The 27,793-nt window shown below is 41.0% G+C and overlaps 1 protein-coding gene across 1 annotated transcript in view; it reads left to right on the forward strand.

The window, feature by feature from the left end:
* Positions 1 to 10,638: 10,638 nt before the first annotated feature.
* Positions 10,639 to 27,793, forward strand: part of LOC112301024 (transmembrane 4 L6 family member 4) — a 28,441-nt gene continuing 11,286 nt past the window's right edge. Inside the window, exons 1-3 of the mRNA XM_024556366.4 lie at positions 10,639 to 11,011; positions 11,754 to 11,843; positions 27,568 to 27,704. Coding sequence (XP_024412134.2) covers positions 10,838 to 11,011; positions 11,754 to 11,843; positions 27,568 to 27,704 — 401 coding nt within the window. The 5' untranslated portion in view covers positions 10,639 to 10,837. The remainder of the gene's footprint in view (positions 11,012 to 11,753; positions 11,844 to 27,567; positions 27,705 to 27,793) is intronic.

Below are 27,793 nucleotides of genomic sequence, written 5' to 3' on the forward strand. Positions count from 1 at the left end.
TCTAGAGGGTAGTGACTGTTCACTATCTTTAAGGAGTGTCCCATCTCCATTTCTAGGGCAGAGGTAAAATGAGTTTTGACATGGTGATAAGTTTGGAAAATAGATGTAGCCCTGAAGGTTCCAGTGTTGACTTCCAAAGTCCTTCCACTGATAACCAGTATGACTCCAGCTGCTCAGTGGGAAGAACCTCAAGAAGAGTGAACTGCTATAGAGAAGTCAGAGAAGAGTGAGGCCTAAGAAATGGCCACTTGAAGGCCATTTAGTCATGAAAAGTGTCTCCAATGAACTTTCTGTAGCTAGACTGGGACAAGAGGTAGGCACAGGGCCGAGGGAAGGTGTTTCCAACTAGTGAATTTCAATAATTATTGAAGTTAGTTGATGGGTAAATGGGAGTTCATTACATACTTCTTTCAACTTGGCAGATATTTTTTAAGTTCCTTAATAAATATTTGGAAAAGAATAGTGAGAACTGAGCATCTGAGAAGAGGGCAAAGGAAGGATACTAAATGTATAAGACAGTAACAGTGATTGGGGGGCACACTCAGAAGTGTGTTGAAATGGAAATAAGAGCACAGGTGAGGGAACTAATCTTCTGACAAGAAAGTACTAAGAGTAGGTGAAAATAAGGATAACATTTAAGTTGAAGAAGAATTGTTGGTATTAAAGTCTTAAAGGTAAAAGGAAGATGGGTGGAGGAACTTGGGTCTCTATTGCCACAAAGTAGGAGGAAAGATTATAAGATGCAAAGGAGTGGGGCAAAAGGAGGGAGGGCCTGAGGAATGTGGGAAGGGTTTGGAATAACAGTTGTGGAATGCAATAGGGCATGAGGGAGGAAGAGAGGGGAGACACACTGCCCAGCAGTAGGGCCTTTCTGGTGGATGTCAGCATGAAGTTTTAATGGGATCACACTTTCAGAACTACTGCCTTAAAGCATGCATGAAACAGTGAGCTAGAATGATGAGAGTTCTCTTCCAATTTCAGAACCTTCTGAAATCCCCAAGTTGGCTGTGACTATCTCAGAACAGAAGTTTGCTAGAGCAAGCAGCAACTGTCTGAACACCCCACGAAGGGAAGATCCAGTGAGAAGTTGAAGGGAGGTTATCTATTTGGCCCAAAATAAATATGCTAATAAATGTGTACACCTCAGTGTATGATCCTAGGACCATATGTATGTCCTATGACATGACTGCCAGCATCATTTGGAAGCTTGTTAGAAATGCAAAATTTGAAGTTCCAACCCAGACCTTCAAATCAAAATCTTATTTTTAACAAGATTGCAGATGATTTATTTGCACATTAAAGTTTCAGAAGGCCTGGTCTGACCTTGCCAGAAACTTTGGTATACACTTAGGAAAACACCATAATGCTAATCTCGATAGAAAAATATTGGGTGTCTGCAATGTTCCTCATGCTGCCCTGGGTGCTATAAAGAACACGAAGGACCTCCAGGAGGCATTCTCTACCCTTCAGGTTATTGCTGAGAAGATTGTTTTTTGTAATTGTAGTTCAGTCTCCAGTCTATTAAAAGGAAACAGTTTGCTTTAACTTTAACTTCCTGTGATTCAGAGCTGGTCATTTAATTTCAAGCCAATGATATTCATCATTCACCTTGGGCTTCTGGACTCCTGACCACCTGCAGTGGAAGGCCACCCAAGTCTGACGCAGAGTAAGCACATATCACACCAGCTGCCTACACCAAGGTCTGCTTTTTTTTTCTTTTGGTTTAATTTTTTTATGGCCTCAGAATCTGGTCTCACCCATGATTTTTGCTCTCTTTCTTCAGTCGTTTTGCAACTTAAAATCAGTCCTTAAAGTCAATGTGAGCATCTTTGGGCAGTGGGATGACATAAGCCCTCCCTTCTCCTCCAGCACTGCCTTTTCCTTTTATTAAGACAAGAAGTATGTGGACTTCAGTTCAAATTATGCCTTGAGAGAACTTCTGACCAAGGGGGAGGCATAGGTAGACATGATTCACCTCCTTTCACAAACATAAAAAGATAAGAACCAATCTAAAACCAAAAACAACCAGAACTACCAGAAAACTGAGCTGTAAGGATGTCCCAAAACCAAGGATTTAAAGAAGAAACATTCATCCAGACAGGTAGGAGGGATGGAGACGGGCAGCCAGGGTGGAGAGGATGTGCTTTGGCATGGCATGGCGAGGTAGTGACAAATCAGCGGCGGCAGCAGCTGGTGCAATGGGCAGCCCCACATTCACACACAGTGCCCCCAAACCAGGAGGGACAACTGGAGAGTGAGCAATCCCATCCCAGGCCTGACCACACAGCCCAGGGTTCTAGTGCCAGGAAAATAAAACTTCATAACCTCTGGCTGTAAAAACCAGTGGGGCTAGGGAGGCAGAAGAAACTGCCATAGTCTTAGAAGACTCCATTTAAAGGGCCCACAGGGTCCTAGAGGATACACAAACCCACTCACTCAGGGAATCAGCACCAAGCAGCTAGAAGACCACTAGTCGCTTGCAGGAAGTGGGAGAAGTGAGTGGAAACAGCCACAGCTGAGCAAGTGGCATTGTTCCCTCTCCGACCCTCCTCCACATACAGTGCCACAAAGCAGCAAAGTGGGTTGCCCCACCCTGGCGAATACCTATGGCTCCTCCCATTACAACATAGCAGGTGTGCCACATGGGGAGTCAAAACAACTCTCCCTAATACACAGAAACACAGGGAAGTTGCCAAATTAAGGAGACAAAGAAATATGGCCAAATTGAAAGAACAGATCAAAACTCCAGAAAAAGAACTAAATGAAACTGAGATAGCCAACCTATCAGATGTAGAGTTCAAAACATTGGTGATCAGGATGCTCAGAGAAATGATTGAGTATAGCCACAAAATAAAGAAAGAAATGAAGGCTATCCAAACTGAAATAAAGAAAAATATACAGGGAACCAAAAGTGAAGGGAAGGAATCCGGGATTCAACTCAACGTTTTGGAATAAAAGGAAGAAATAAACATTCACTCAGAACAGAAAGAAGAAACAGCAATTAAAAAAAAATGAGGATAGGCTTAGGAACCTCTGGGACAACTTTAAACATATCAACATCCAAATCATAGGGGTACCAGAAGGAGAAAAGGAAGAGCAAGGAATTGAAAACTTATTTGAAATGATAATCAAAGAGCCCTGACTGGTGTAGCTCAGTGGATTGAGTGCCGGCCTGTAAACCAAAAGGTTGTTGGTTTGATTCCCCATCAGGGCACATGCCAAGGTTGTGGGCTAGGTTCCCAGTTGGGGGTGTGTGAGAGGCAAACACACATTGATGTTTCTCTCCCTCTGTTTCTCTTTTCCTTTCCCTTCCCCTCCCTCTAAAAATAAATAAATAAAATATTTAAAATAAAAAAAAAGAAAAAAGAAAAGACAATGAAAGAAAACTTCCCCAATTTGGCAAAGGAAATAGACATACAAGTCCAGGCAGCACATACAGACCCAAACAGGTTGGACCCAAAGAGGGCCACACCCAGACACATAATTAAAATACTAAAGATTAAGGACACAGAGAGAATTTTAAAAGCAGCAAGAGAAAAGTTAAAAAGGAGTTCCCATAAGACTGTCAGCTGATCTCTCAAAAGGAAACCTTACAGGCAAGAAGGGACTGGAAGGAAGTATTCCAAGTCATGAAAGGCAAGGACCTACAATCTAGATTAGCCTATCCAGCAAAGCTATCATTTAGAATGGAAGGGCAGATAAAGTGCTTCCCAGATAAGGTCAAGTTAAAGGAGTTCATCATCACCAAGCCCTCATTATATGAAGTGTTAAAGGGACTTTTCTAAGAAAGAAGAAGATAAAAAATATGAACAGCAAAATTACAACAAACTCACAACTATGAAAAATTAAATCTAAACAAACAAAACCAAACTAAGCAAACAACTAGAACAGGAACAGAATCACAGAAATAGAGATCACATGGAGGGTTATCAGCTGGGAGCGGAAGGGGGGAGAATGGAGGGAAAAGGTACAGGGAATAAGAAGCATAAATGGTAGGTACAAAATAGCCAGAGGGAGGTTAAGAATAGTATAGGAAATGGAGAAGCCAAGGAACTTATATGTATGACCCATGGACATGACCTAAGGGGGTATTGCAGACAGAATAGGGGTACCAGTCAGAGGGAGGCAAAAGGGAAAAATGGGGCAAGTGTAATAGCATAATCAATAAAATACTTAATGTAAAAAAGTACAAATTGACATGGAAAACAGTGTGGGGATTCACTGTGGGAGTGGGTGGTGGGCTCTAGGTGGAGGGAGGCAAGGGGGAAAAACTGGGATGACTGTAATAGCACAAACAATAAAACATTTAAATTAAAAAGAAAAAAAAATAGCCCTGGCTCTTGTAGCTCAGTGGATTGAGCGCAGGCTGCGAACCAAAGGGTCACCAGTTCGATTCCCAGTCAGGGCACATGTGTGGGCTGTGGGCCAGGTCCCCAGAGGGGGTCATGTGAGAGGCAACCACACACTGATGTTTCTCTCCCTCTCTTTCTCCCTCCCTTCCCCTCTCTGTAAAAATAAATAAATAAAAATTTTAAAAATGAATAAATAAATGAAGTATGCCTTGGTACTTGCTAGCTACATGGTCTTGGGTAAGCTCCTCACTCCTGTGAGCCTCAGCCTCCTCCCCTATAGGAAAGGAGTTATTGTACCTACTTCAGAGGGACATTGTCAAGATTAAATAATTTAATGATGAAAAGCATTAAAACCATGGCTAGCCTGTAACAAGCTTATAGTAAATACCATGTAATGTAATTCTATTAGAACATTATTCTTGACACTGAGCAGAGTTTCCAAGGAGCACACCTTCTCGGAGCAGCTGTCTCTATCCCCACTTTCATATGCCATTGCCATGTACACCTTCATGGCTTCCTCTACTCCATGGTACAAAACACACGTTGTTACTATACGTTTCTGAGACCATCAGATGAACAAGAGATAACATAGGATAGTGGTTAAGCGCACAGGCCTTTTCTTCTTTTAGAACCAGGCACTGGGGGATTAACCCCAGCTCTTGCTACTAATTGTGAGATCTTGGGTCAGTTACTTAACCTCCCTGCGCCTGAGTTTCTTCAGCTGTAAAATACAATTTGCGTATCATAGAGCTGATATGAGAATTAAAATATATTACTGGCATTGAATAAATACTCAATGTGTTTTCTATTATTAGTAATATTAGTAATATCTATCTTCCTTTTATTGTAAGTTCTGTCCATTTGACATATCTCAGTGCCTAGCCCAATCCTGATACAGAATGACTCAATAACTATGTTAAAAGAAGAAATGTATGAAAGCTAAAATTGACCCCCACAAAAGTTAATTGACATAAGTGCTTTAAGCTAATTGCTTTTATTGTTAGTTTTCAAATTTTGCTTGTTCTCTTTTCATTTTTGTTATTGTTTTCAAATGTTTATGAATTTTTTAAAAGCAAAAATAACTAGGGAAAATAATTTTTTAAATAATTGGGAAATACCTATGCAAAGACATAGAACAAAAGAATAATACATAATTTAATTATGTCAGATATATAAATATAAAAAACAAACATGATGTTAAATTTCTCTGCCTTGTAAAACTGTAACGAATTTCTACACTTAGTCTTGAGTATACTTAATTTTAAAAAGAGGACAAGGATGTAAAAAAGGAGAAAATGTTGCCTTTTGCAACAGTGTGGATAACTCTGGAGAGCATTCTGTTAAGTGAAATAAACCAGTCAGAGAAAGACAAATACCACATGATTTCACTTGTATGTGGAAGCTAATGAACAAAATAGACAATATAGAAACAGACTCATGGACACAGAGAACAGACTGACAGCTGTCAGAGGGAGGGGGGTTGGGGGTCCAGGTGATAAAGGTAAAAGAATTAAGAAAAAAAAACACTCATAGACACAGACAACAGTATAGTGATTACCAGAGGGAAAGGGAGGTGGGGGCAGGTACAGTGAGTAAAGGGGTGATAAATGGTGATTGGTGATGGAAGGAGATTTGACTTGGGGTGGTGAACACACAATACGATATACAGATGATGTATTGTGGAATTGTACACTTGAAACCTATAGAATTTTATGAACCAATGTCAGCCCAATAAATTCAATTAAAAATTTTAAGAGAAATAAAAAATAAAAAGGATGAGGAAACTCAGTTTGTGGTGTTCTGTTTTATGGAGAGTGGGTGGGGGCTGAGTTTCGGTCAAAAGTTAACTTTTCACCTATAACCATGGCAACATGAAAGAATGCTAAAACTAATCAATATTTAGGCAGATCTCCTGGGACAGATTTATCAGCCAGGGCTCACGCTTCCATGAGAGGGCAAGTTGTGCCCTTTGATACTAAGCCCTGTGTTGGAGATAGCCACGTATCACCCGTCTGAGTCACGAGGTAGGACATGCTTGCTTTTGCTCATTCAGATTTTTAAAACAACTGGAGATACTGACTTTTAGGTTTTGGTGGTGCCTACAAGGTCCCAAAAGCCAAATCTTAATTTAGGTTGTGTCTACCCATATAAAATAGAGGGAATTACCCATATTATTCAGCCCATGGATGAGAAAAGCCCTTGATTTGAAGCTAACTGCATGCAGGCAGCCCTCCCTGTGTTGGTCAAAGATCAAAGATACCAGTTTCGGATTATCAAGGAATTTACACTGTGGTAATTAAGAGTGCAGTCTCGGGAACCAGAATCTGGGTTCAAATCCTACCTTTACCATTGTAGCAGGTTAAAGATGGCCACAACTTTTTTGACACTCTTCTCATGGAGAGATGAGGACTATGCCCCTTCCTCTGAATCTGAGATGACTATGTGACAACTCTCATCAAGGAATATAAAAGTGATCCTGTCTCAGTTTCTGGCCCAGGCTTTGGAAACTGACAGCTTCCACTTCTTGTGTCTCAGAGCCTTCAGCCATCATGTAAAATTCAACTACACTGCCGTAGAGACCACATGGAGAGCCTGGAGACTGATAGTGGGGAGAGAGCGGACCAGCTGAGCCCAGTCTTACAGACTTCTCATCAAAGCGTGTGAGTGAATCGCACTGTGGCCACTAGCTGAACAAGAGTGAATCATCAAAATCCATGCTGGCTGGGTCAGAAGAATCACCCAGGGTATATCTACCCACATTTCTAAACCATAAAATCATAATAGGTAATCAAATAGTTGCTGCTTTAAATACAAAGTTTTAAGTTGGTTTATGACACAGCAATAGATAACCAGAATGACACTCACAGTTGTTTTGGCTTCTTCATCTCTAAAATAGGGACAATATTTATTGGATTGCTCTGAAGATTAAATGAGTTGGTAATACAAAGCCCTTACGTGGATACTGGGCATACAGCAAGTACTCTGCAAATGTGGGCTCCTGTTAGGCTTGAATAACAACTCTGGCTGGATTCTGAAATGGGGAAGTCTGAGAATGGGTTCCATGTCCTCTAATTCTCTAAGCAATTTGGTCCGGCATCTCTCAGGAATGTGGTCCCTTTATGGAAGGCTCATGTTAAAATGACCCAGGCAGGAAGCATTAATAATGCTTCTAACAATAAAGCATTAGAGTTCATTGTTTCACCTAAGAACAGCTACTGCCTTCCCTCAAGCCCGGTATTTCCCATTCATTGTGAAGCATTTATCACATTTAACCTCTGTCACGATTGCCCTTGTCTCTTGTCACAAGTAAGACGTTATAATACTGTTGAGGACAAAGTAAGTCAGATTTATTTTGCTCCCTAGGATGGCACTGGGCACATTGGCAGATACATCATGGGTGCTTCAAACACACTCATCGATTACATTGCATTGAGCCGAACTGATGATTTTTCATCCACCGCGGGGCAAAGAAATTTAGCAGGCTGAGAAAACAGTAGCAAGCTTCACCTAACTATTGAGCTTGCTTCTGCTGGTGTTGAGTCACCTGGAAAACATCTGTTCCTGTGGTCTGTTGGCTCAGGAATGAAGTGCCTACATTACAGGGAGGTACTCCTGGGCTTCTTGCTGCTTAATCCTCTGCAGTCAAGCCTCCCAGAGGGTGAGGTCCAGGAAAACAGCCACCATGTTTGCACTCTTCTCCTTTTCTTCCCACACGGTTCTCTACTGTGTTTCTGTCCTTTCCCGAGCTGCCGTCTGCTCTCACTTCTGAGACCTTCTTCCTACAGGACTGGATCCAAAGTCAGGCTCAATCTCACCACCGCCCCCTTGCTGCCTCTGAAAATGAGGGTTCTGGCCTTTTTAGTTGAAAGGCTTCACTGCTAAATAGAGAGCCAGCCAGAAACCATCAAGTGTGGGCATCACAGAAAGAATCCCAGAATCGCACAAAGTGTTCTCTAGTGCCTAGAGTAGTCGTTGGTGACCCCCACTCCTTCCTGAGGGTGAATTTCACCAAGCCTCCCTGCCCCCATCATCGACTTTGTCCAGATAAGGTGTCCCACTTCCTGCTTGAAGGTCTGAAGATGCAATTCATCATTGAACAATAAAGGAGTCAGTCACCCTCCAAGTGTTTGAAGTCTCAGAAGGGTGACTGTCTTTCAGTGTCTCTCCTTCTCCGCACAGAAAATAAATGACCTCGGACTTGGTCTCACAGTACTCACATCCCCCATCTTCTTAAAAAACCCTGGGAGAAAACTGATTGTGGCCCATTGTGTCCTTTAGTTTCAACCGTTCACTCAGATAGTATAGATTGTCAACTCCAGCTGTGGGAAAAAAATCCCTTTTAGTAAAATATCTAAGACATCGGGACCGTGGGTTGACCAGTCGTACTCGAATGCCACGGTGGTAACTTCTAGAGGCAGAAAGAAGGGGCGCTGCCTTGTCCCAAGGTGGCATCTCCAGTGGTTAACTCGGCCCTTACATCCCTGAAAGCTTTGTCTTTCTCCAAAGGATTGCTCCCCAGACTCTCCAGCAAAGCTGGAGGGTTGTAAATACAGCTCATTAGCAACTGCTTGGAGTGCTGGGAAACAACCCCTAGTGAAGTGATAACAGTTCTTATCTGCTGCTGGTAGGGACACAGCTGGCTTTTCTTTCCTCCCATCTGCTTTTCTATATAGCTGACTTTTCTGCAAAAAGAAAAAAATATGATCTTGTAATAAGAAAAATATCGCAATTGTTTGTAGTTCAGAAAGAAGTATTTCTCACCATATTCAGATACTGTACACATAGTACCATTCTACCGAAAAAATTTTTTTTTTAATTTCTAAAAGAGGAAATCTATTAGAAAGGCCATAGCCTGGGTGTTGGTGACAGTCTTGATTTAAAATTTTAGCTCCCCGTTATAACGCTGGAATGACCTGGCATAACATACTTAGCCTCTCTGAGCTTGAGTGTCTTAACCTACAGAAGAGGCGTACCTTCTTCATGAAGAGTGAGGAGCAGTTAAAGTGCTTCTTTGTGCTCAGTATATTCTGCACACTCAATAAAACTCTTCTCACCCCAAACCTGAGATCTCCAAAAGTATCTTTACGGAGCAAGCAGTACACATTTCTTAGAATCTTTAGAAGGAGCCTCATCATCCATCCGCACTGACTTCTCTGGAATCTGATCCACAACTTCCTTGGCCAAAAGTCCCTGACCCTTGGCAGAATGCCCCTCACTGCTTCTCTGGGAGGGGCAGAAAACCCCATTGCCTGACAGGAATCACCACCATCATGATAATAATTCTTTTTATTTAGCTAAAACTTGACTCCCTGTAAAATTCTACCTATTGTTGTTAATTCTAACCTCTAGACTCTCATCAAAGAATTAGCAGGCTCCCTGTTCCACCCCTTAGACCTTTGTAACACCAGTACCAAGCAGGCCATTGCCTAATGTACAGCTTGGTCTAGGCACGACAGAGCCCTTCTTCAGTGACACAAAGTATCACAAATTAGTAACTGAATCTTGCCCCTGGCCATTGCAAAGTTTCCAGTAGGGGTCCATCTTACTGCCTCCTTCATTCTCTAGCTGCTCTTCCAACTTGGCCTGCTCAGCCTCCAGTCTACTCACCAGTGTCCTTCTGCTCTTCTACCCAACACCAACATTCCTTTCCCCTGAGAAGGTAGAGGTTTCTATTCCTGCTTGGAAGATGTAGCTGAACAAGATGATTGGGAAACTGTTTTCTCATTCCACCACATCATGTAGGAAAGGAGATAGAACTTGACGCAGTAACAAGTATAGAAATATAGCAGTCAGGCAATAGAATGAATAGTTACACAGATTTTATTGTTTAAAAAATTAGGCCTGAGCTCAGTGTTAACCAACTAGACCATCAAATTCTTACTTTTGTATTGAAGAAAACAGAAGCTCTTTTGAATAATCCTTATATTTCAGGCTTGCAGTGGAAAAAACAAAGACATACACTGTCCGCCACGAAGTACTCCAGAGACATCAGTTTAGCTAGGATGTAGTTGAATTATACAGTGATTTATAAAGAGCCTGGGGAAAATATTTTTTTATTTGGGCAGGGGCTCTGCCAGATTAAAGGTACAGTAGTTCCGAATGCTGTTTGTTCCAGCCCTGTGCTTGATTGCAACAATGTCAGTGTCTTGTCTGCACAGGTGGATTATTAACAGAGGTTATTGGTCTCCATGGCAAAGTGATTGCGCTGAACATAATTTCATTTGTGGGAGTAAAAAAAAAAAAAAAAAACGGGCTCCAGGTCAGAGAGAATGTATAAATATCCATCGCCATCGAGGTTCTGCTGTGTTTGAGAAGCTGAAGCAACTCCAAGGACACAGTTCACAGGCTGATTTGCTTCTCAGCTCCAAAATACGGATTGAATTGGGGACATTTACTAGAACCTTCTGGCCGATAACTTTGAAGAGACACTGTGAAGGAGGCAGCGAAGAGATCTTCTCCTAGACTGGTCCCTGTGCTCTCCCAGCATGTGTACTGGGGGCTGTGCCAAGTGCCTGGGGGGCACGCTGATTCCCCTCTCTGTTTTGGGCTGTCTGGCTAACATCCTGTTATTTTTCCCTGGAGGAAAAGTGATAGACGACAACAAACATCTTTCGGAAGAGGTCTGGTTTTTCGGAGGAGTATTAGGAAGCGGGGTCTTGGTGAGTAGGAAAACCTTCAAGTCCTCCTGGAGGAGATTTTCACCCCGTTCTTCTAAAATTGAGCACTTACTGACCATCAAGATATTTGATTGCTAACAACAACTTAAACATTGCATGATGAATGAAGTCAGTGCCTCAATTTTTCCCTTCTCCTTTAGTACCTGACAAGGAGACCGTGTCCCCCACATTTACTACTTAATTTAAACTTGGGCTGGTAGTTCTGTGGGTCAATTAAGTTTCAGGAATGACCTAAAGGCCACAGAATTTCTTTATTCTGACAAGACATGGTGCTGGGGTGAGAGCAGTACTGGGGTGGGGGGGTTGTGTGTAGAAATACACTTTCTAGCCAACTGATTGACTAAAACCCATCCAGAGAGGCAGGTGTCAGTGGAATCTTCTCCCATGCACGCACCGATTTACCTTTTTTCCCAATAGAGATTGGGAACTTCTGCTTTAGAGAGAGGCACTTTTCATGATAATTGAGGAAACATTTTTTTTTTCTTTTCTTAATCTACCATCTAAATGGAAATTCAAAGTGTCAGAAATTGAAATCTTGATCCATTGAAACTGCAATATGGCCAAATGGCATCTAAATGCTCAGTAACACTTGCCCACCCTATCAGCCATGCCCCATTAGTCCCTTTGGCCACCAAGTCCCAGGTCACAGCTGTGGCTCCTCAGGCAGGTATGGGCCTTCCTTTCACATCCCAGAGCCATTCTGAGGTGTTTCTCTTGTTCATAGATGCTCTTCCCTGCACTGGTGTTCCTGGGCCTAAAGAACAATGACTGCTGTGGGTGCTGTGGCAACGAGAGCTGTGGGAAAAGATTTGCGGTGAGTAACCAGAGGGGAAGACACCAGAATTATTCCAGGGTACACTGTCCCTTGTGTTAGGCATTTCACGCTGAAGATAAGTAACCGGCCCCAAGCAGGACTCTGGGGACAGCGGGTAAAGGAGTAGAGATGAAATTCTTCCTGTGGATGGAAATTAACAATAAAAGTAAATTTTAACATACAAGCACCCTCTTACTTATAGGGAATGAGTACCATTTTAGATTTTAAAAACAAGCAGGGATGTCCGAGCTGGGGAACTGCATGGTGTCATATAAAGAATGCAAGCTGAGAGGCAGAAATGGGGACTGGACCTCTCCCTCGGCCATGAGAGGCCCTGAGACCTTAGACAAGTCATTTCCTTCTCTGGTCCATGAGTAAAGGGGAACCTCCCCTCCCAGTAGCTCCTTAAATTCCCCATCCACATCACTGCCAGGTCTCTGCCTCAGTGCCCAGCTCTTCCCACTTCTTCCTGGATTTTGCCTCAGGACTTTTTCCTTCATGCAGCCACCCATCTTTTTGCAGTGGGCAGAGAGATTAGGCATCACCATTCTATGATGCGGTGGGAAGAATTCTGATATGCAGGGTCGGGCCTCATTTCTACAACTGGGCAGGTTACTGTGCTGCTCTCTGCCTTTCTTTGCTCACCTGTGATAGGAGGAAATTGGACGAGGTCAGAATTTCCCAAGTTTGGGACACACTGCTGGTTGGTAAACAGTTGTGCTATATTTTTCAATAACATGGAAAGTTATTCCTTTTTTTCTCTTTCAACCTTTTGATTTTATCACAAAAAAGTCTTATTTTGATGGAAAGAACTCTTGACTTTTTCTAAACCATTATAATCTCCCTTTCTAACAAAACAATATGTATTCAGCTGAAAGAATGCAAGCAATATTAATGAAGAATTCAATGATATTGTGTTGTGTTTGCTACAGATTCTAGTTTTCTATTCAGATAAATTAAAGAAAAGTATTAAGAGTTCAAGTACATTGATATGGCAAAGACAAAGTAGAACTGGAATGACAGCGTGATGATGAGTAAGGCCGGCTTCTGCCCCACTTTCCTGAGGTTCAGTTGTCCACCTAAGAGACTCACGCACCCCAGTGGTGAACGGTACACACTCACCTGAACTTCTTAAAGGGAGAGCTCCTCTTCTGAAACAAAATCATGTCATCATTCCTTGTAACCGTATTTGCTCATTTATGCCATCAAAAATATTTATTGAGCATGTACGAAGGGCTGAGGCTGGTACATTGTATATACCACATGGATTTCCATGTGAGATCAAAGATCATGCAAAGAAAACATTCTCACCCTCTTCACATCATCTTGAGTCCCAAGTAAGTATGTTATTATAATCACCTTTAAATCATCACTTAAAAAGAGTTGTAAAATATCCACAATTTGATATGAGTATACTATGTGTATCGAATGTGATATTTTAAAATAATTAAATAGGAAAAAATATAAAACTAATTTTACCTTTGCAATGTAATTCTGTTCTACTTGGGAGACTTGAAGGAGTAAGTTGAAGATGAGAATTTGTAAAAGAACAGCAATTAAGGGAATTGGGTGAAAAGAAACAAGACTCACTTCTTACAGATCTACTAGCTCATTCCCTGATGTTGAATAGAGATGAAGATTAGCCCATTAAAACAAGGGGTTTTGTTTGTTTATTTTTATGTTTTGTTTTACATACAACCAGAGCAAGAAGTGAAATAACATTCAAAGTATTGTGCAAAACTTGTTTTCTAATTAGATTTATGTGAAGTCCAAGACAAAGGCTGAAAAGTCATGCTTTTAAATTTTATTATTATTTTTTATCTTCACCTGAGGACATGCTTATTGATTTTAGCAGGGGGTTGGGGGAAGAGGAAAAGGGAGAGAAACATCAATGCAAGAGAGAAACATTGATTGGTTGCATCTCCTATGTGCCTCGACCAGGGACCAAACCCGAAACCTAGGCATGTGCCCTGACCAGGAACTGAATTCATGATCTTTCGATTTATGGGATGATGCTCCAACCAACTGAGCCACATGAGCCAGGGCTGAAAAGTCATGTTTTTACAAGAACAGTTGAGTCAATATGATCTGAAGCATTTGGTGGGTCCAATTCAAGTTGTCCCTCTGAGTTCCCTAAACTACCCACTCATCCCCGAATACCCGATGGGATCTGCCCTTGGTGTGAGTTGAAGGTGACGCTTCCAAACGACTGGCTGATTGTCCACAGGGAAGCGCCCAGAAAGGACCAGACAAGCCAGTCTGAAAATAAGGCACCAGCCACCGTTGCACTGGAACCGGGACCACCATGCTCTAGGTGGCCCGCAGAACCATTTCTTGTTTTTGTTTTGTTTGTTTGTAGTCCCCCTGACAACTTCTAAAAATAGCATTCACTAAAAGTATGTACATACCTTACATCTTTATCAAAAATTAAAACATGACCATGGCAGTCCAGGGCCTGCCTGCATTTTTGCACAATGGCCTGCACTAGGCAAGTCTGAGTGAGCCTTTGTTTAGCATCCCTGTCCCGCCCCTAAGAGCCATGGACCCAGGTCCCTGCCCTGGAGCCCTGTTTCCTTATTGTTCTGAGGGTCTGGAGCAAAGCAATAACCATTTAATGAAGAAAGATATTTACAAACATTTGTCAGACAAAAAGAAGGAAGCTACAGCATGATTTGATTGGTGCTCTAACACGGAAAGATTTGAATTATTTTCCAGAAGCTCACAGCATTCCTCTCCAGGTGTTTAAGGAACACTGGGCTTCTGTGGAACATTGTTCAAACCCTGCTGGGCAGAAAGGCCCCTGAACACAAACACACTTGGCCATGCGCAGGGGGCTAAGGCGTGCTGCGGTCTGAAGGCCTTGCTCTCTATCCTTCCCTGGCCCCTCTCTCTCCTCTCCTTTGCTATGTTCTTCTGGAATGTTCTCCAGAAGTCAGCTACATCATTTCCTTTCCTTTCCTTGGGTAGTAAAACCAGGAACAGGAATTGTCAGTAGAAGCAGGATGTGGTGAGTGTAAACCTGAAAAAAATCGTGAGATCACGTAATCGATAGTTCATGGTGAAACCAGAAGATGGAGATACGCTCTCCTCCAAGGAAGAGCAAGATGGGAGCCCAGCCCCAGGGGTCTGCTCTCTTCAATAAGCTGGACTAAGTGAGAGCTGAGAAGAGAGAGGGGGCACTTCCAAGGTGGGGTGTAAAAACCCAGACGTGGGCTTATTTTCGGGTCTCAACCTCTTCCTCCCATACTGGAGGTTCTTCTGCCCTCTGGTCCTTTTTAAAAATTGATCTCTCCAGGTTCAATGGGACTGTTAATTAATTTCATCAGCTCATCCATGTTAAGTATGTACTTCAATAAGAGCCCTTTGAAGACCTTGACTCAAAGAGCATCTTTAATAACAGGAATGAAGGTAGACTGTTAAGGAAATATGTTAGGGGCAAACACACATTTCAGCATCCTTTTTACGTAGATAAGGGTCCATCCTGCCCATAGGCAGGGCCAGAGGGCTGATAGCCCTGCTGGCATGAAGATTTCAGTCAGGTCCTAAAGGAGTGTTTCATTGTAGCGTCCTCAGCAGGGCCCCTAGGGATACCCCTTGTGTGAGCATTTCTGAGGTGAGCATTTCAGCTAGTTTGAGGGGTATTTAAGAAGACAGTTCTTTTGAAATAATAATCTTGAAAGTAGAAATATAGTATGGAAACTCCTTCATCATGAAATTTTTTGTTTATGCTATAAAATGAATCATAGCACTCGCTACCATTTATAGGGACATCACAAGGTTTGGGGGAAGATGTAGGTATTAGTGCACCAGGAAAGGGAAGGTAGTACCAAGTGCCTTAGGTATTGAGGACAAATGTTCTTGATAAATGCTTATTGGATGAATGAAGTACATGAACACTCAGGAGGGATTCCAGGTGATCTCCAAACTTACAGTTTCAGTTCTCATAAATCTTTCAGTTAGGCATCGAACACCCCATTTTACAAATAGGGAATCTGAGGTGTATGACATTATCTTTCTGACTGCAACACTTGTCTCTGCCATCTGCCCCTACTTCCCTAGCATTGCTGGGGTGGAAAATACACGACATTGCCACTTTAAGGGGGGGTGAGGGAAGCAGGTAATCTCTATATATCTTTTAGCATAATTGGTGAGGAGGAACCTCCTTGTCCACCAGAGATGTTTCTGCAACATGTTGCTACTACCCAAGTCTCTCAACACCATGTCCCAAACCACCCATTTTTACTCCCTTCCCAGCCCCTAGTGCTTCTTTCCTCTGGTTCAGCTGACGTTAGTACACACCTGACCAAGGACCCACTGTGGATGGGGACAGAGCTAGGGTCCTAACCGAAGTGGTCTGCCGCCACAGCCCAACACAAAGGGGGGTCTTAAAGCTGACAAGGGGCGAACTAGAGTGCATCTGATTAGAAGATATTTTTATCTTCCATTTCAAGGGAAAGGTTTACAGCATGTACATAAACAAATATCTTTATCAATGTGGACAGAACAGGTGTGCTGAACAACCATAAGAGAGTTAGCCCTTTTACTTTTGTTTTCCTGCTCAGGGTTATGCTTTCCATATTGTATTTGTAGAAATAAATGTGTCAGGATATGATAATAAAAATATTACAATATAATAGTAACATTACAGTGCTAGCTAATGACATGGGAAATTATCTGAAACCTGGAAATAAGCAAAAGAGATTTCTGGGTATCTCATGAGTGAAGTACTGGGCATTATCTACTGTAATAACCCACCTATCTGGGGTTATCTGATTTTCTAGAGTATGTACCTTTGATGCCCTATTCACTATTGATTAGACAACCTTTTACATTATGGTCTCCCTCAGGCAGGTACTTCTTATTGAGCCTTATTTTACAGAATGGAAATGGAGGTCTGAGAAAGATAAACTTCCCAAGGTCAAAAGGGAGTAACAAGGACTCAGACGCACAACGGTCTGCCTGTAATTCATGCCCATGCCCATTGCACTGTAGTGTCCCTCTTTCGCCTTTATCCATTTAGCTGAGGCAAAACATTTTCACAGCGCAAAGACTACAAAGGAAGCTTCCCAGTCCTGACTCCAGTCTCTGGCTTCTTCTCTTCTCCTCCCCTAAACCCCATGGGTTACCGCTGTTCCCAATTATTGAGTCTTCCTCCAGAGATATTCCAAACCTGTTGTCTGCTCACTGTAAAACCCCCCACCAATTTAGAGGGTCTATTCTCTAACATATACAACTTGATCCCAGTAACTTTTAACATAAAAAATTTTGTATCTTGAAATCCATGATAAATTAAAGTTATCCCATACTAGTTTTAAGACTGACAATATCTCTGATTAGTGAATTTGGCAATTTTGAGAGACTTCTGAACCTAAAATTACTTAAAACAAAGTGACACAAAGTGTACCTTGTGTGTTTCATCTGGAAACATTATGAAAAATAAATTTGAGGGTGGTCATTTTATTTATCTTAAGGTGAGCTATTATTTCAAAGTGGAATGTCAAAACAGAACATACCACCTGTAGTTTTATGAAGTTATGCTTGATGCCATATTTTTCTTCAGATCACTTTATAATGAAATCAAAATTATTGGTTCAATTGAGAGTCACTTTGTTCCTGTCCTCTATTACATGTCCCTCCCTCCCTCCTGAGAAAACCTGTACCACTGTCAATGTGCAGACATCCAAACCTACACAGAAATTTTATAAGAGTTTATTGAAGTCACTCTGAGGACTTGCCAGGAAGCAAGATCTCCAGTGCATCGGAAAAGGACCATTTGCAATCTTTCTTATTCATTCGGAATTAAGGAAGGAATATAAGGAAGATTAAATGAAGATTGGGAGAAAGAAATCTCTGTGATTGGATCACCAGGTAGTTAACAGGATTTGGTGATTCCTTGAGGGAGGTTCCACCTCTGAGGGTCTGAAACAGAGGCATTTCCAAAGGGGTTAACCTAGATGCACAAGAAGATGGACCAGCCTTGGTTAAGGGGAAGATAAGCCTTTTTAGGCCTGAGGCATGAACACCCACCATGATCTGCCCAGTTTACAATTCATGATCAGATCACCACATGAGGTTACTTTTAGTTAGATTTGTTATAGAGCCCCATTTTAATCCACACCATAAATTCAATGCAGACCATACTTATGCATTTATTTAAACTTTTAGTACAAAAAACCCATTTTCAATTGTTCTAAACTATGCTGTCCGGTATAGCAGCCACTATCCATGTGTGGCTGTGGAGCACATGGAATGTGGTTAGTCTGAACTGAGGTGTACCATAAGTATAAAATACACACCAGATTTCAAAGAAATAGTACAAAAAGAAGAATGTAAAATATATCCTTGGTAATTTTTATATTGATTATATGATAAAATAATAATATTTTAGATATGTTGAGTTAAAGAAAATATACATACTTAAAAAAAATTTTAATGGTGGTTACTAGATAATTTTAAATTATGTATATATATACAGGGTGGGAAAAATAGGTTTATAGTTATGAGTACACAAAACACAGAGTTTATTCTTATATTATTACTTATTAATTATTGCATTATTTTCCATACAAACAAGTACGCACCTACTTTTGCCCGATCCTGTATATACAAATAACATAATTGCATTTGACGGTATTTACAGTGGAAACTTTTTGGTAAAGAGAAAAATCATCTCATTCATATTTTATGTTAACCTGGTTTTCCATTTATTTAGACTTGCCTAAAATATAGAATGTTGGCATTTGCACTAAGTTTTAGTGTCTGTAAACATTTGCTGGCTAAAATGTTCCAAGAGGGATATCTAAAGCCTCACTCAGTTCACATAGCAGTAATGGCGCTAGTCAATTTTTCCTCTTACTACTAACAATAGATGTTGAAATCTTGGGTTGCTTTAACTGAAAGGACCTTCTGGAACTTTCCACCACGTTCTTAAGTTTAACACAGGAAACTGAAGCCAGAAAGGTTGGAGCCTGGGTGATGCTGGGAGGGGTGGAAACCAGGTCTCCTTGGACTTCCAAGTGCTTTCCTTTAAATGCAATCTTTCTTTTTCATTACAGCAATTTTAGATACACTAACACTTTCAATCAGTAGTTTAATAATTCCTGACTAATAATTAGAAATCAAATCAAGTAAGCAAAAAGAAGTTTTCCCTCATTTTATTTCAAATAGGAGCAAAAGTGAAACTCCATTGTCACATAGATTTCAATTGCCCAGGCACAATCTGGTCCTCTCTCCCAAACCCTATTTCCCAAATATACATTGCAATAAGATTGTTAGTAATACAGGTAGGGGAAAGGGAAGTACCAGTACCTGACATTTAACTTAGGTTATCACATCTAATTTTCTCAACATCCCTTTAGGTAAGCTTTATCATGCCCATTTCATAGATAGAAAAACTAAGATTCTGAGGAAACATACATTATGCAGTTATCACACAGAAAAAAGTGACAATCCTGAGATTTGAGTCTGGATATGCTGACTTTAAAACCTTTGTGCTTTGCAAGTGGAAACCATGTACAGATCCCTTTGTAGCTCATACCAAGTGGCAGGGCACAGGCAACACGTGAACAAGCGCTTGGCTTGAACAAGAGCCCCTCCTGAGAGTCACCAACACACATGGTGGCCAGCTTCATGACCACAGCAAAGTAGCACCCAACCACTTCTACAAGAGACACAATGGGCAAAATGAGCAGGCACCAGAACCCAGCCAAAGCAAATCTTGCTTTCGGGTCAGCACCTGCATATGGCTCCTTCCCTGTAGTCACAGCCAGTCCTCACAACCTATCTTCCTGAGGCTCAATCCCTCCTAACGGTATTCCAACAGCAATCAATGCTCAACTGCAGTAAGAGGGTACACACAAACCACACAAGGGACAACCCTGAAGCACACAGCTCAGATGAGGAGAAAGACGCTGGACCTCCTAGGACATCTACTACATAAGGCCAGCCATTCCACCAAGAATGGCAAAAGTAGAAGCTCTACCTAATACATAGAAACATACACAGGGAGGCAGCCAAAGTGAGGAAAAAACAAAAATGTCTCAAATGAAAGAGCCGAACAAAACTCCAGGAAAGGAGCTAAACAAAATGGAGACAAGCAATCTACCAGATGCAGAATTTAAAACACTGGTTATAAGAATGTTCAATGATCTCAGCAAGAACTTCAACAAACGGATAGGAAACCTGAAAATGGAGACAGAAAACATAAAATAGAGCCAAAAATAAGGATAAGAATTACAGTGCAGTAAATACATAAACTAGTAACATAGTTATTTATTATCAGGTATTACGTACCCTACATAACTGTATGTAGGGTACACTTTTATACCATTGGCAATGCAGAATGTTTGTTTACACCAGCATCCGCACAAACACATGAGGAACGTGTTGCACTAGAGGTTGTGAGGCTATGGCATCACTGGGTGACAGAAAATTTTCAGCTCTATTATAATCCTATGGAATCATCACCATATATGCAGGCCTGTTGTTGACCAAGACATCATTTACAGCACATGAATGTAAAATATTAGTAAACTAAACCCAGCAGAATATTAAAAGAGTGATGCATCATTACCAAATGGAGTTTATTTCAGAAATGTAAGGATGATTTATTATTAAGAATTCTATTTATAAAATTTATCTTAAAGATTAATAATAACAACTAGAACAGGAACAGAACCACATAAATGGAGATCACATGAAGGGTTATCAATATGGGAGTGGGAGGGAGAGAGAGGGGGGAAAGGTACAGAGAATAAGTAGCATAAATGGTAGGTAGAAAATAGACAGGGGGAGGGTAAGAATAGTATAGGAAATGTAGAAGCCAAAGAACTTATAAGTATGACCCATGGACATGAACTATAGGTGGGGAGGGAGGTGGTGGGCAGGATGGAGTGGAGTGAAGGGGGGGAAATGGAACAACTGTAATAGCATAATCAATAAATATATTTAAAAATGAAAAAAGATTAATAATAATAATAAAAAGCCCTGGTTGGTGTGGCTCAGTGTATGAGTGCCAGCCAGTGAAGCAAAGGGTCGCCAGTTCGATTTCCAGTCAGGACACATGCCTGGGTTGCAGGCCAGGTCCCCAGTGGGAGGCGTTCGAGAGGCAACTACACATTGATGTTTCTCTCCCTCTCTTTTTCTCTCCCTTCCCCTCTCTCTAAAAATAAGTAAATAAAATCTTTTTTAAAAAGATTAATAAAAAAGAACCAGTCAGAAATAATGAATAAAAATAATTGAAATTAAGAATACACTAGAAAAAATCAACAAGTTAGATGAAGCACAAGATAAAATCTGCAATCGAAAAATAAGGAAGCAGAAAACAGCAGCAAAAAGAGAAGAAATGCAAAAATATGAGGATAGTTAAGGGACCTTTGGGACAACATGAAGCATACCAACATCAGTATCATACAGGTAACAAGGAAAAGGAAAAAAATAACAAATTGAAAACCTATTTGAAGAAATAATAACAAAAAACTGCCTTAACCTGGAGAGAAAATAGACATATAATCCCAGGAAGTGCAGAGTCTCAGAAAAGATGAACTCAAAGAGGCCTATACCAAGACACATCATAATTAAAAAGCCAAAAGAGAATCTTAATAGCAGCAAAAGAAAAGCAGTTAGTTATCTACAAGGGAGCTCCATAAGACAGTCAGCTGATTTCTCAATAGAAACTTTGCAGGCGAGAGGGATTGGCAGAAAAAAATTAAAGTAATTAGAAGCAATAATCTACAACCAAGATTACTTTACCCAGTAAAGCTATCATTTAGAATCAAATGACAGATAAAGAGCTTTGCAGACAAGAAACAGCTAAAGGAGTTCATCTCCACAAACCATATTACAAGGAATCTTAAAGGAACTACTTTTAAAAGAATAAAAGAAAGATCAAAAATATGTATAATAAGATGGCAATAACTACATATCTATCAACAATTATTTTAAGTGCAAATGGAATAAATACTCCAATCAAATGACATAAGGTGGCTAAATGGATAGGAAAATAAGGCCAATGCATATGTCTCCAACAAGATATTCTCTCAGATCAAAACACACACACAGACTGAGGGAAAGAAGAGGGATGGAAAAAATATTCATAAAAGTGGAAACCAAAAAAAGCTGGGGTAGCAATACTTGTACCAGACAAAACAGACTTAAAACAAAGGCTGTAACAAAAGGCAAAGAAGGAGCCAGCAATTCCACTTCTGGATATTTATTCAAAGAAACCCAAAACACTAACTCAAAAATATATATGTGCCCCTATGTTTATTGTAGTGTTGTTTATAATAACTAAGATATGGAGACAACCTAAAAGTGTCCACCAATAGACAAATGAATAAGGAAGAAGTGGTACTATATATACAATGGAATATTTCATGGCCATAAATAGAATGAAATCTTACCATTTGTGACAGCATGGATGGACCTAGAGGGTATTACGCTAAGTAAGTCAGTTAGAGAAAGACACATACCTATGATTTCACTTATATGTGGAATCTAAAAAACAAAATAAATGAGCAAAAGAAAACAGAAACAAACTCAGATACAGAAAACAAGCTGATGGTTGCCAGATGGGAGAGTAGTTGAAGCTGTGAGTGAAAAGGGGGAAGGGATTAAGAGGTACAAATTGGTAGTTACAGAATAGTCATGGGCTTGTAAAGTACAACATAGAGAATATAATCATAATATTGTAACAACTATGTATGTTGTTAGATGGGTACAATATTTATTGGGGTGATCACTCAGTACTTATATAAATGATCAATCATTATGTTGTACACCTGAAACTAATATAATATAGTACAACTGTAAATCAAAAATTAATATTAGTTTTAAGAAAAATAAACTTTTTCACTTTGAACTACCTTCATGTCACCAAAGTAAAAGAAGTGATCATTTTCCACCTTTATTTCCAAAATTATTATTTTTCCATGCTATTCTCCTATTGCTGTTTAGAATAGACATTGCGTCCATGGGCCTAATTTTTTTCTTTTTTTAAAATATACTATATGGATTTTGCCATTACAGTTGTCCCAATTTTCTCCCTTTGCCCCCCTCCACCCAGGACCTCCCACTCCCTCAGACTATCCCCACATCATTGTTCATGACCATGGCTCATGCGTATAAGTTCTTTAGCTATTCCATCTCCTATACTTTACATACCAATGGCTATTCTGTAACTACCTATTTGTTCTTCTTAATCTGCTCACCTCTGTACCCGTTCCCTCACAGACCCCTCCCATCAGCAAACCATCAAAATGCTCTCTGTATCCATGATTCTATCTCTGTTCTTCTTGTTCGCTTAGTTTCTACTTTTAGATTCAATTGTTGATAGATATGTATTTTTGCTATTTTGTTGTTTGTAGCTTTGATCTTCTTTTTCTTAAGTAAGTCCCTTTAACATTTCATATAATAATGGTTGGTGATGATGAACTCCTTTAACTTGACCTTATCTAGGAAGCACTTTGTCTGCCCTTCCATTCTAAATGATAGCTTTGCTGGATAGAGTAATCTAGGTTGTAGGTCCTTGCCTTTCATGACTTGGAATACTTCTTTCCAGTCCCTTCTTGACTGCAAGGTTTCTTTTGAGAAATCAGCTGACAGTCTTATGGGAACTCCTTTGTAGGTAACTCTCTCCTTTTCTCTTTCTGCTTTTAAGATTCTCTCCTTATCTTTAATCTTGGGTAATTTAATTATGATGTGTCTTGGTGTGTTCCTCCTTTGGTCCAGTTTCTTTGGGGCTCTCTGAGCTTCCTGGACTTCCTGGAAGTCTATTTCCTTTGCAAGATTAGGGAAGTTCTCTTTCATTATTTGTTCAAATAAGTTTTCCATTTCTTGTTCTTCCTCTTCTCCTTCTGGCACCCCTATGATTCAGATGTTGATATGTTTAAAGTTGTCCCGGATGTACCTAAGCCTCTTCTCATTTTTTTGAATTCTTGTTTCTTCATTCTTTTCTGGTTGAATGTTTATGTCTTCCTTCTGTTCCAAATCATTGATTTGAGTCCCAGTTTCCTTCCCTTCACTGTTGGTTCCCTGTATATTTTTCTTTATTTCACTTTGCATAGACTTCATATCTTCCTTTATTTTACGGCTGTACTCAATCATTTCTGTGAACATCCTAATTACCAGTTTTTTGAACTTTGCATCTGATAGGTTGGGTATCTCCTCCTCCCTTAGTTCTTTTCCTGGAGTTTTGATCTGTGCTTTCATTTGGGCCATATATTTTTTTTGTCTTGGTGCACCTGTTACATTGTAAGGGGTGGAGCCTTAGTTATTTGTCAGAGTGGGGCAACCCACTTTGCTTCATACTGGCACTGTCTGTGGGGGAGGGGTCAGAGAGGGAACAACGCTGCTTGCTCGGCTCTCATCCCACTTTTAGTCACTTCCCCTGCTACCCACAAGCTATTGGACCTTTCTGGTGCTGATTCCCAGGTGAATGGGTTTGTGTATGTTCTAGGACTCCATGAGTCTCCCCAACAAACTCTCCTGTGAGGCTGGGAGTTTCTCTTGCTGCCACAACCCCCACAGGTTTTTACAGACAATGGTTTTGAGGCTTCAGTTTCCCACGAAGAAACCCTGGGTTGTGTGGTCTGTCTCACTCCCTAATTGTTCCTCCTGACTTATCCACATGTGAATGTGGGACCACCCAGTCCACCAGCCATCGCCTTGCCTGCCCAGTCCATCTCCTTGCCATGTGTCCTCTCCACCCCAGCTGCCCATCTCTACCCCTCCTACCAGTGTGGATGAAATTTTCTTCTTTAACCCCTTGGTTGTCAGACTTCCACACAGTTCTATTTTCTGGCAGTTCTGTTTTTGTTTTTTTTTTTAATTTGTTTTTGTCCTTCTTCTGGTTGTGCAAGGAAGCAAAGTATATTTACCTATGCCTTCAACTTAGCCAGAAGTTCCCCCAAATGACCTTTCTTTTTTCCAGTGAGGGAGAGAATGAGTCCTCACCAGGCCACAGCCTCTCCCCAGTCATAGGAGGCCTGAGTAATTACGATGTGTCTTAAAGTGGGCCTCTTTGCATCCATCTTGTTTGGGACTCTCTGTGCTTCCTACTTGCATGCTTATTAACTTCACTAAATTAGGGAAGTTTTCTTTCATTGTTTTTTCAATTAGATTTCCAATTTCTTGTTCTTTCTCTTCTGACACACTTATGCTGTGAATGTTGGACCACTTGAAGTTGTCCCAGAGGCTGCTTATACTATCCTCATTTTTTTATTCTTTTTTTTTCTTATTGTTCTGATTGGTTGTTTCTGGTTCCTTATGTTCCAAATCATTGATTTGATTCTTGGCTTCATCCACTCTACTCTGGTTTCCCTGTAAATTGTTCTTTATCTCAATTAGTGTATCCTTAGTTTCTGACTAGCTCTTTTTTATGCCATTGAGGTGCTCACTAAGTTCCTCGAGCATCCTTATAACCAGTGTTTTGAAGTCTGCATCTGATAGATTGCTTATCTCCATTTTGTTTAGTTTTTTTTCTGGAGTTGTGATTTGTTCTTTCATTTGAGCCAAGTTTCTTTGTCTATATATTTTGGCTGCATTTGTTTCTATGTATTAGGTAGAGCTGCTATGATTCCCTGTCTTGGTAGCATGGCCTAATGTAGCAGGTCTCCTGTAAGGTCCACTGGCACAGCATCCCTTAACAGCCAATCTGGATACCTGAGGTGAGCCCTTTGTATGGGCTGTGAATACACCCTCCTCTTGTAGTTCACCTTGGTTGAACTACTGTTGGCAGGTCAATGGGAGAGATTTACTTAGGTCAGTCAGCTGCAAGCACTGTCTGTGACCACTGACCACCAACCCCCACCTCTGTGGAGGATCAGCTGTGCAGGGGCAGGTGTTAGCACTCCAACGTGGTCTGTAGCTGTTTACTGGGTGTGCAGAGTCTGGGGTTGCCTGGGCGGTGCAGGCCAAATTCAGCTCCCACCTGTGTTCTGCCCAGAGCTACCATGTATGAGCTAAAAGCAATCTGGGATGGCTGCTACTCGTACTGGGTTTGGAGATTCTCAAGGGAAACCAAGCTGTCAATGTCGGCTGACTGCTGCTAGTACCAGATCTGGGGCCACTTAGCAAGAGGTACAGGGACTGGGGGCTCACTGAGGTCAGCTGTTGCTTGTTTGGGAGGAATTAGACACTTGCAAAACCTGAGCCAAGACCAATCATTCATTCATTCAGAAAAGCCACTGTTAACAGTTTGGATAGGCCCATAATTTGGGTGGGACAAAGCCTCCAGAGCTCTCCAGGGTGGGGCAAACAGTGTTAGCCAGGTTAATGGAGTCTCAGATACAGTGCCTGCCTGCTGGCTCTGTGGCTTTCAGGAGGGAGGGCTCATTCAGAAAAAGGATAATGGCCTCTTCCCACCTTTCTGTCTGGGAGAAAGCTGTCCCTCAGCTCTGCCTTGATGTCATACACTTTGGTTCCTCCCTGTATGCCACTGGTGACTTTCATGTTGCTACCCCAGTGCTGTAGCTCCAGGGGAGTGAGTCTAGTAAGTCCATTGTGGGTTCTTTAAGGGGCACTGCCTAGGACTCCAGAAGTTCTTCCACCGACTCAAACCCTGCCAGTTTTGCAGCCAGAAGTTATGAGGACTTATCTTCCTGACACTGCAACCCTGGACTGAGGGGCCTGGGTTGGGGCTGGGACTCCTCACTCTTGAGATATCCCTTCTGAATTTTTATCCACCACATATGGGTATGGTACCAGATTGTTCCGCATCTCCTCCCCTCTTACCAGTCTGATGGGTGTAGTTTCTTTAATTCCATAGTTGTTAGACTTCCATTTAACTCAATTTCTGATGGTTCTGAGTGTTGGTTTTTCTATAGTTTAGTTGTAATTTTGATATGGTTGTGTGAGGAGGCAAGCCATGTCTGCCTCCGCCACCATCTTGACTGGAAGTTCAGGATGAGTTTCCTTGAGCCTAATTTTTTTTTCATCTGTTAGAGACAGCTCACTTGGATAGGCTCCAGGATTTTATTTTTCTGCTTTATTGCATAATTATTTTATTTTATTATTTTTTTAAAAAAGCTGCTAGTACAATCTTTTTTTTTACTAAGTAATCTCTGTCATAAAAAAACATTTAAAAGAACTGAAATTGTTGGGCTTGTTTAATCCAACAAAGAGAAAACTTTCAGAGGACAGAAGAAGTAGACAGATATAAAATATAAACTATCCTTATTTAAGATATAAAGTGTCCAAATATTTTAAAGGCTGCTATCACATGGATGAGAGGTGGAACTCAATCTTTTTGACCTCAGGGAATGTAACTACAACCAATGAGGAGAATTTTGAGACTTCTACTCTTTCTCATAAACATAACTTGCTTGCTACATAAGATGATAGAGTAACTTAGACTCAGTCAGATGATAGAACAGAAAACTTTTACAATTACTTTCAGCTGTAAAATTCTTTGATTCTATAATAGACTGGTCTTCAATATTACCTGTAAAGGAGATTCTATTCTTAACAAGATTGAAAACCTCAGTTCAGAGGCATCAAATCATAATTAGCACTTCAGTCATCAATCAATAAATGAAAAAGATATGGGCATGAGCTAAAGAAGGGTACAGGAGATACCAAATTTCATTCTAGGAGACCCCAGAGTTCCCATTTCCTGTAAACACTGCCTTCTGCCTGTAATGGCCATGCCCCCAAACAGGCTGGTTACGTGTATTGAGACCAACATATGGACCACCTTAAGAACCTGGCTGTTTCTCTCCTCTTTCAGATGTTCACCTCCACAATATTTGCTGTGATTGGATTCTTGGGTGCTGGGTACTCATTTGTCGTCTCAGCTATCTCCATCAACAAGGGCCCTAAGTGTCACCTGGGCAGTGCCTCATGGGACTACCCCTTCCAGAACGGGTAACGTATGCACTGCAATGCCCACTTGTCACCACAAGGGGCACAGTCAGATAAATGGCCTAAGGACAGAGACTGCATATATCCTGTCA

The sequence above is a fragment of the Desmodus rotundus genome, chromosome 2 (genome assembly GCF_022682495.2).
Source record: "Desmodus rotundus isolate HL8 chromosome 2, HLdesRot8A.1, whole genome shotgun sequence".
Taxonomy (NCBI): domain Eukaryota; kingdom Metazoa; phylum Chordata; class Mammalia; order Chiroptera; family Phyllostomidae; genus Desmodus; species Desmodus rotundus.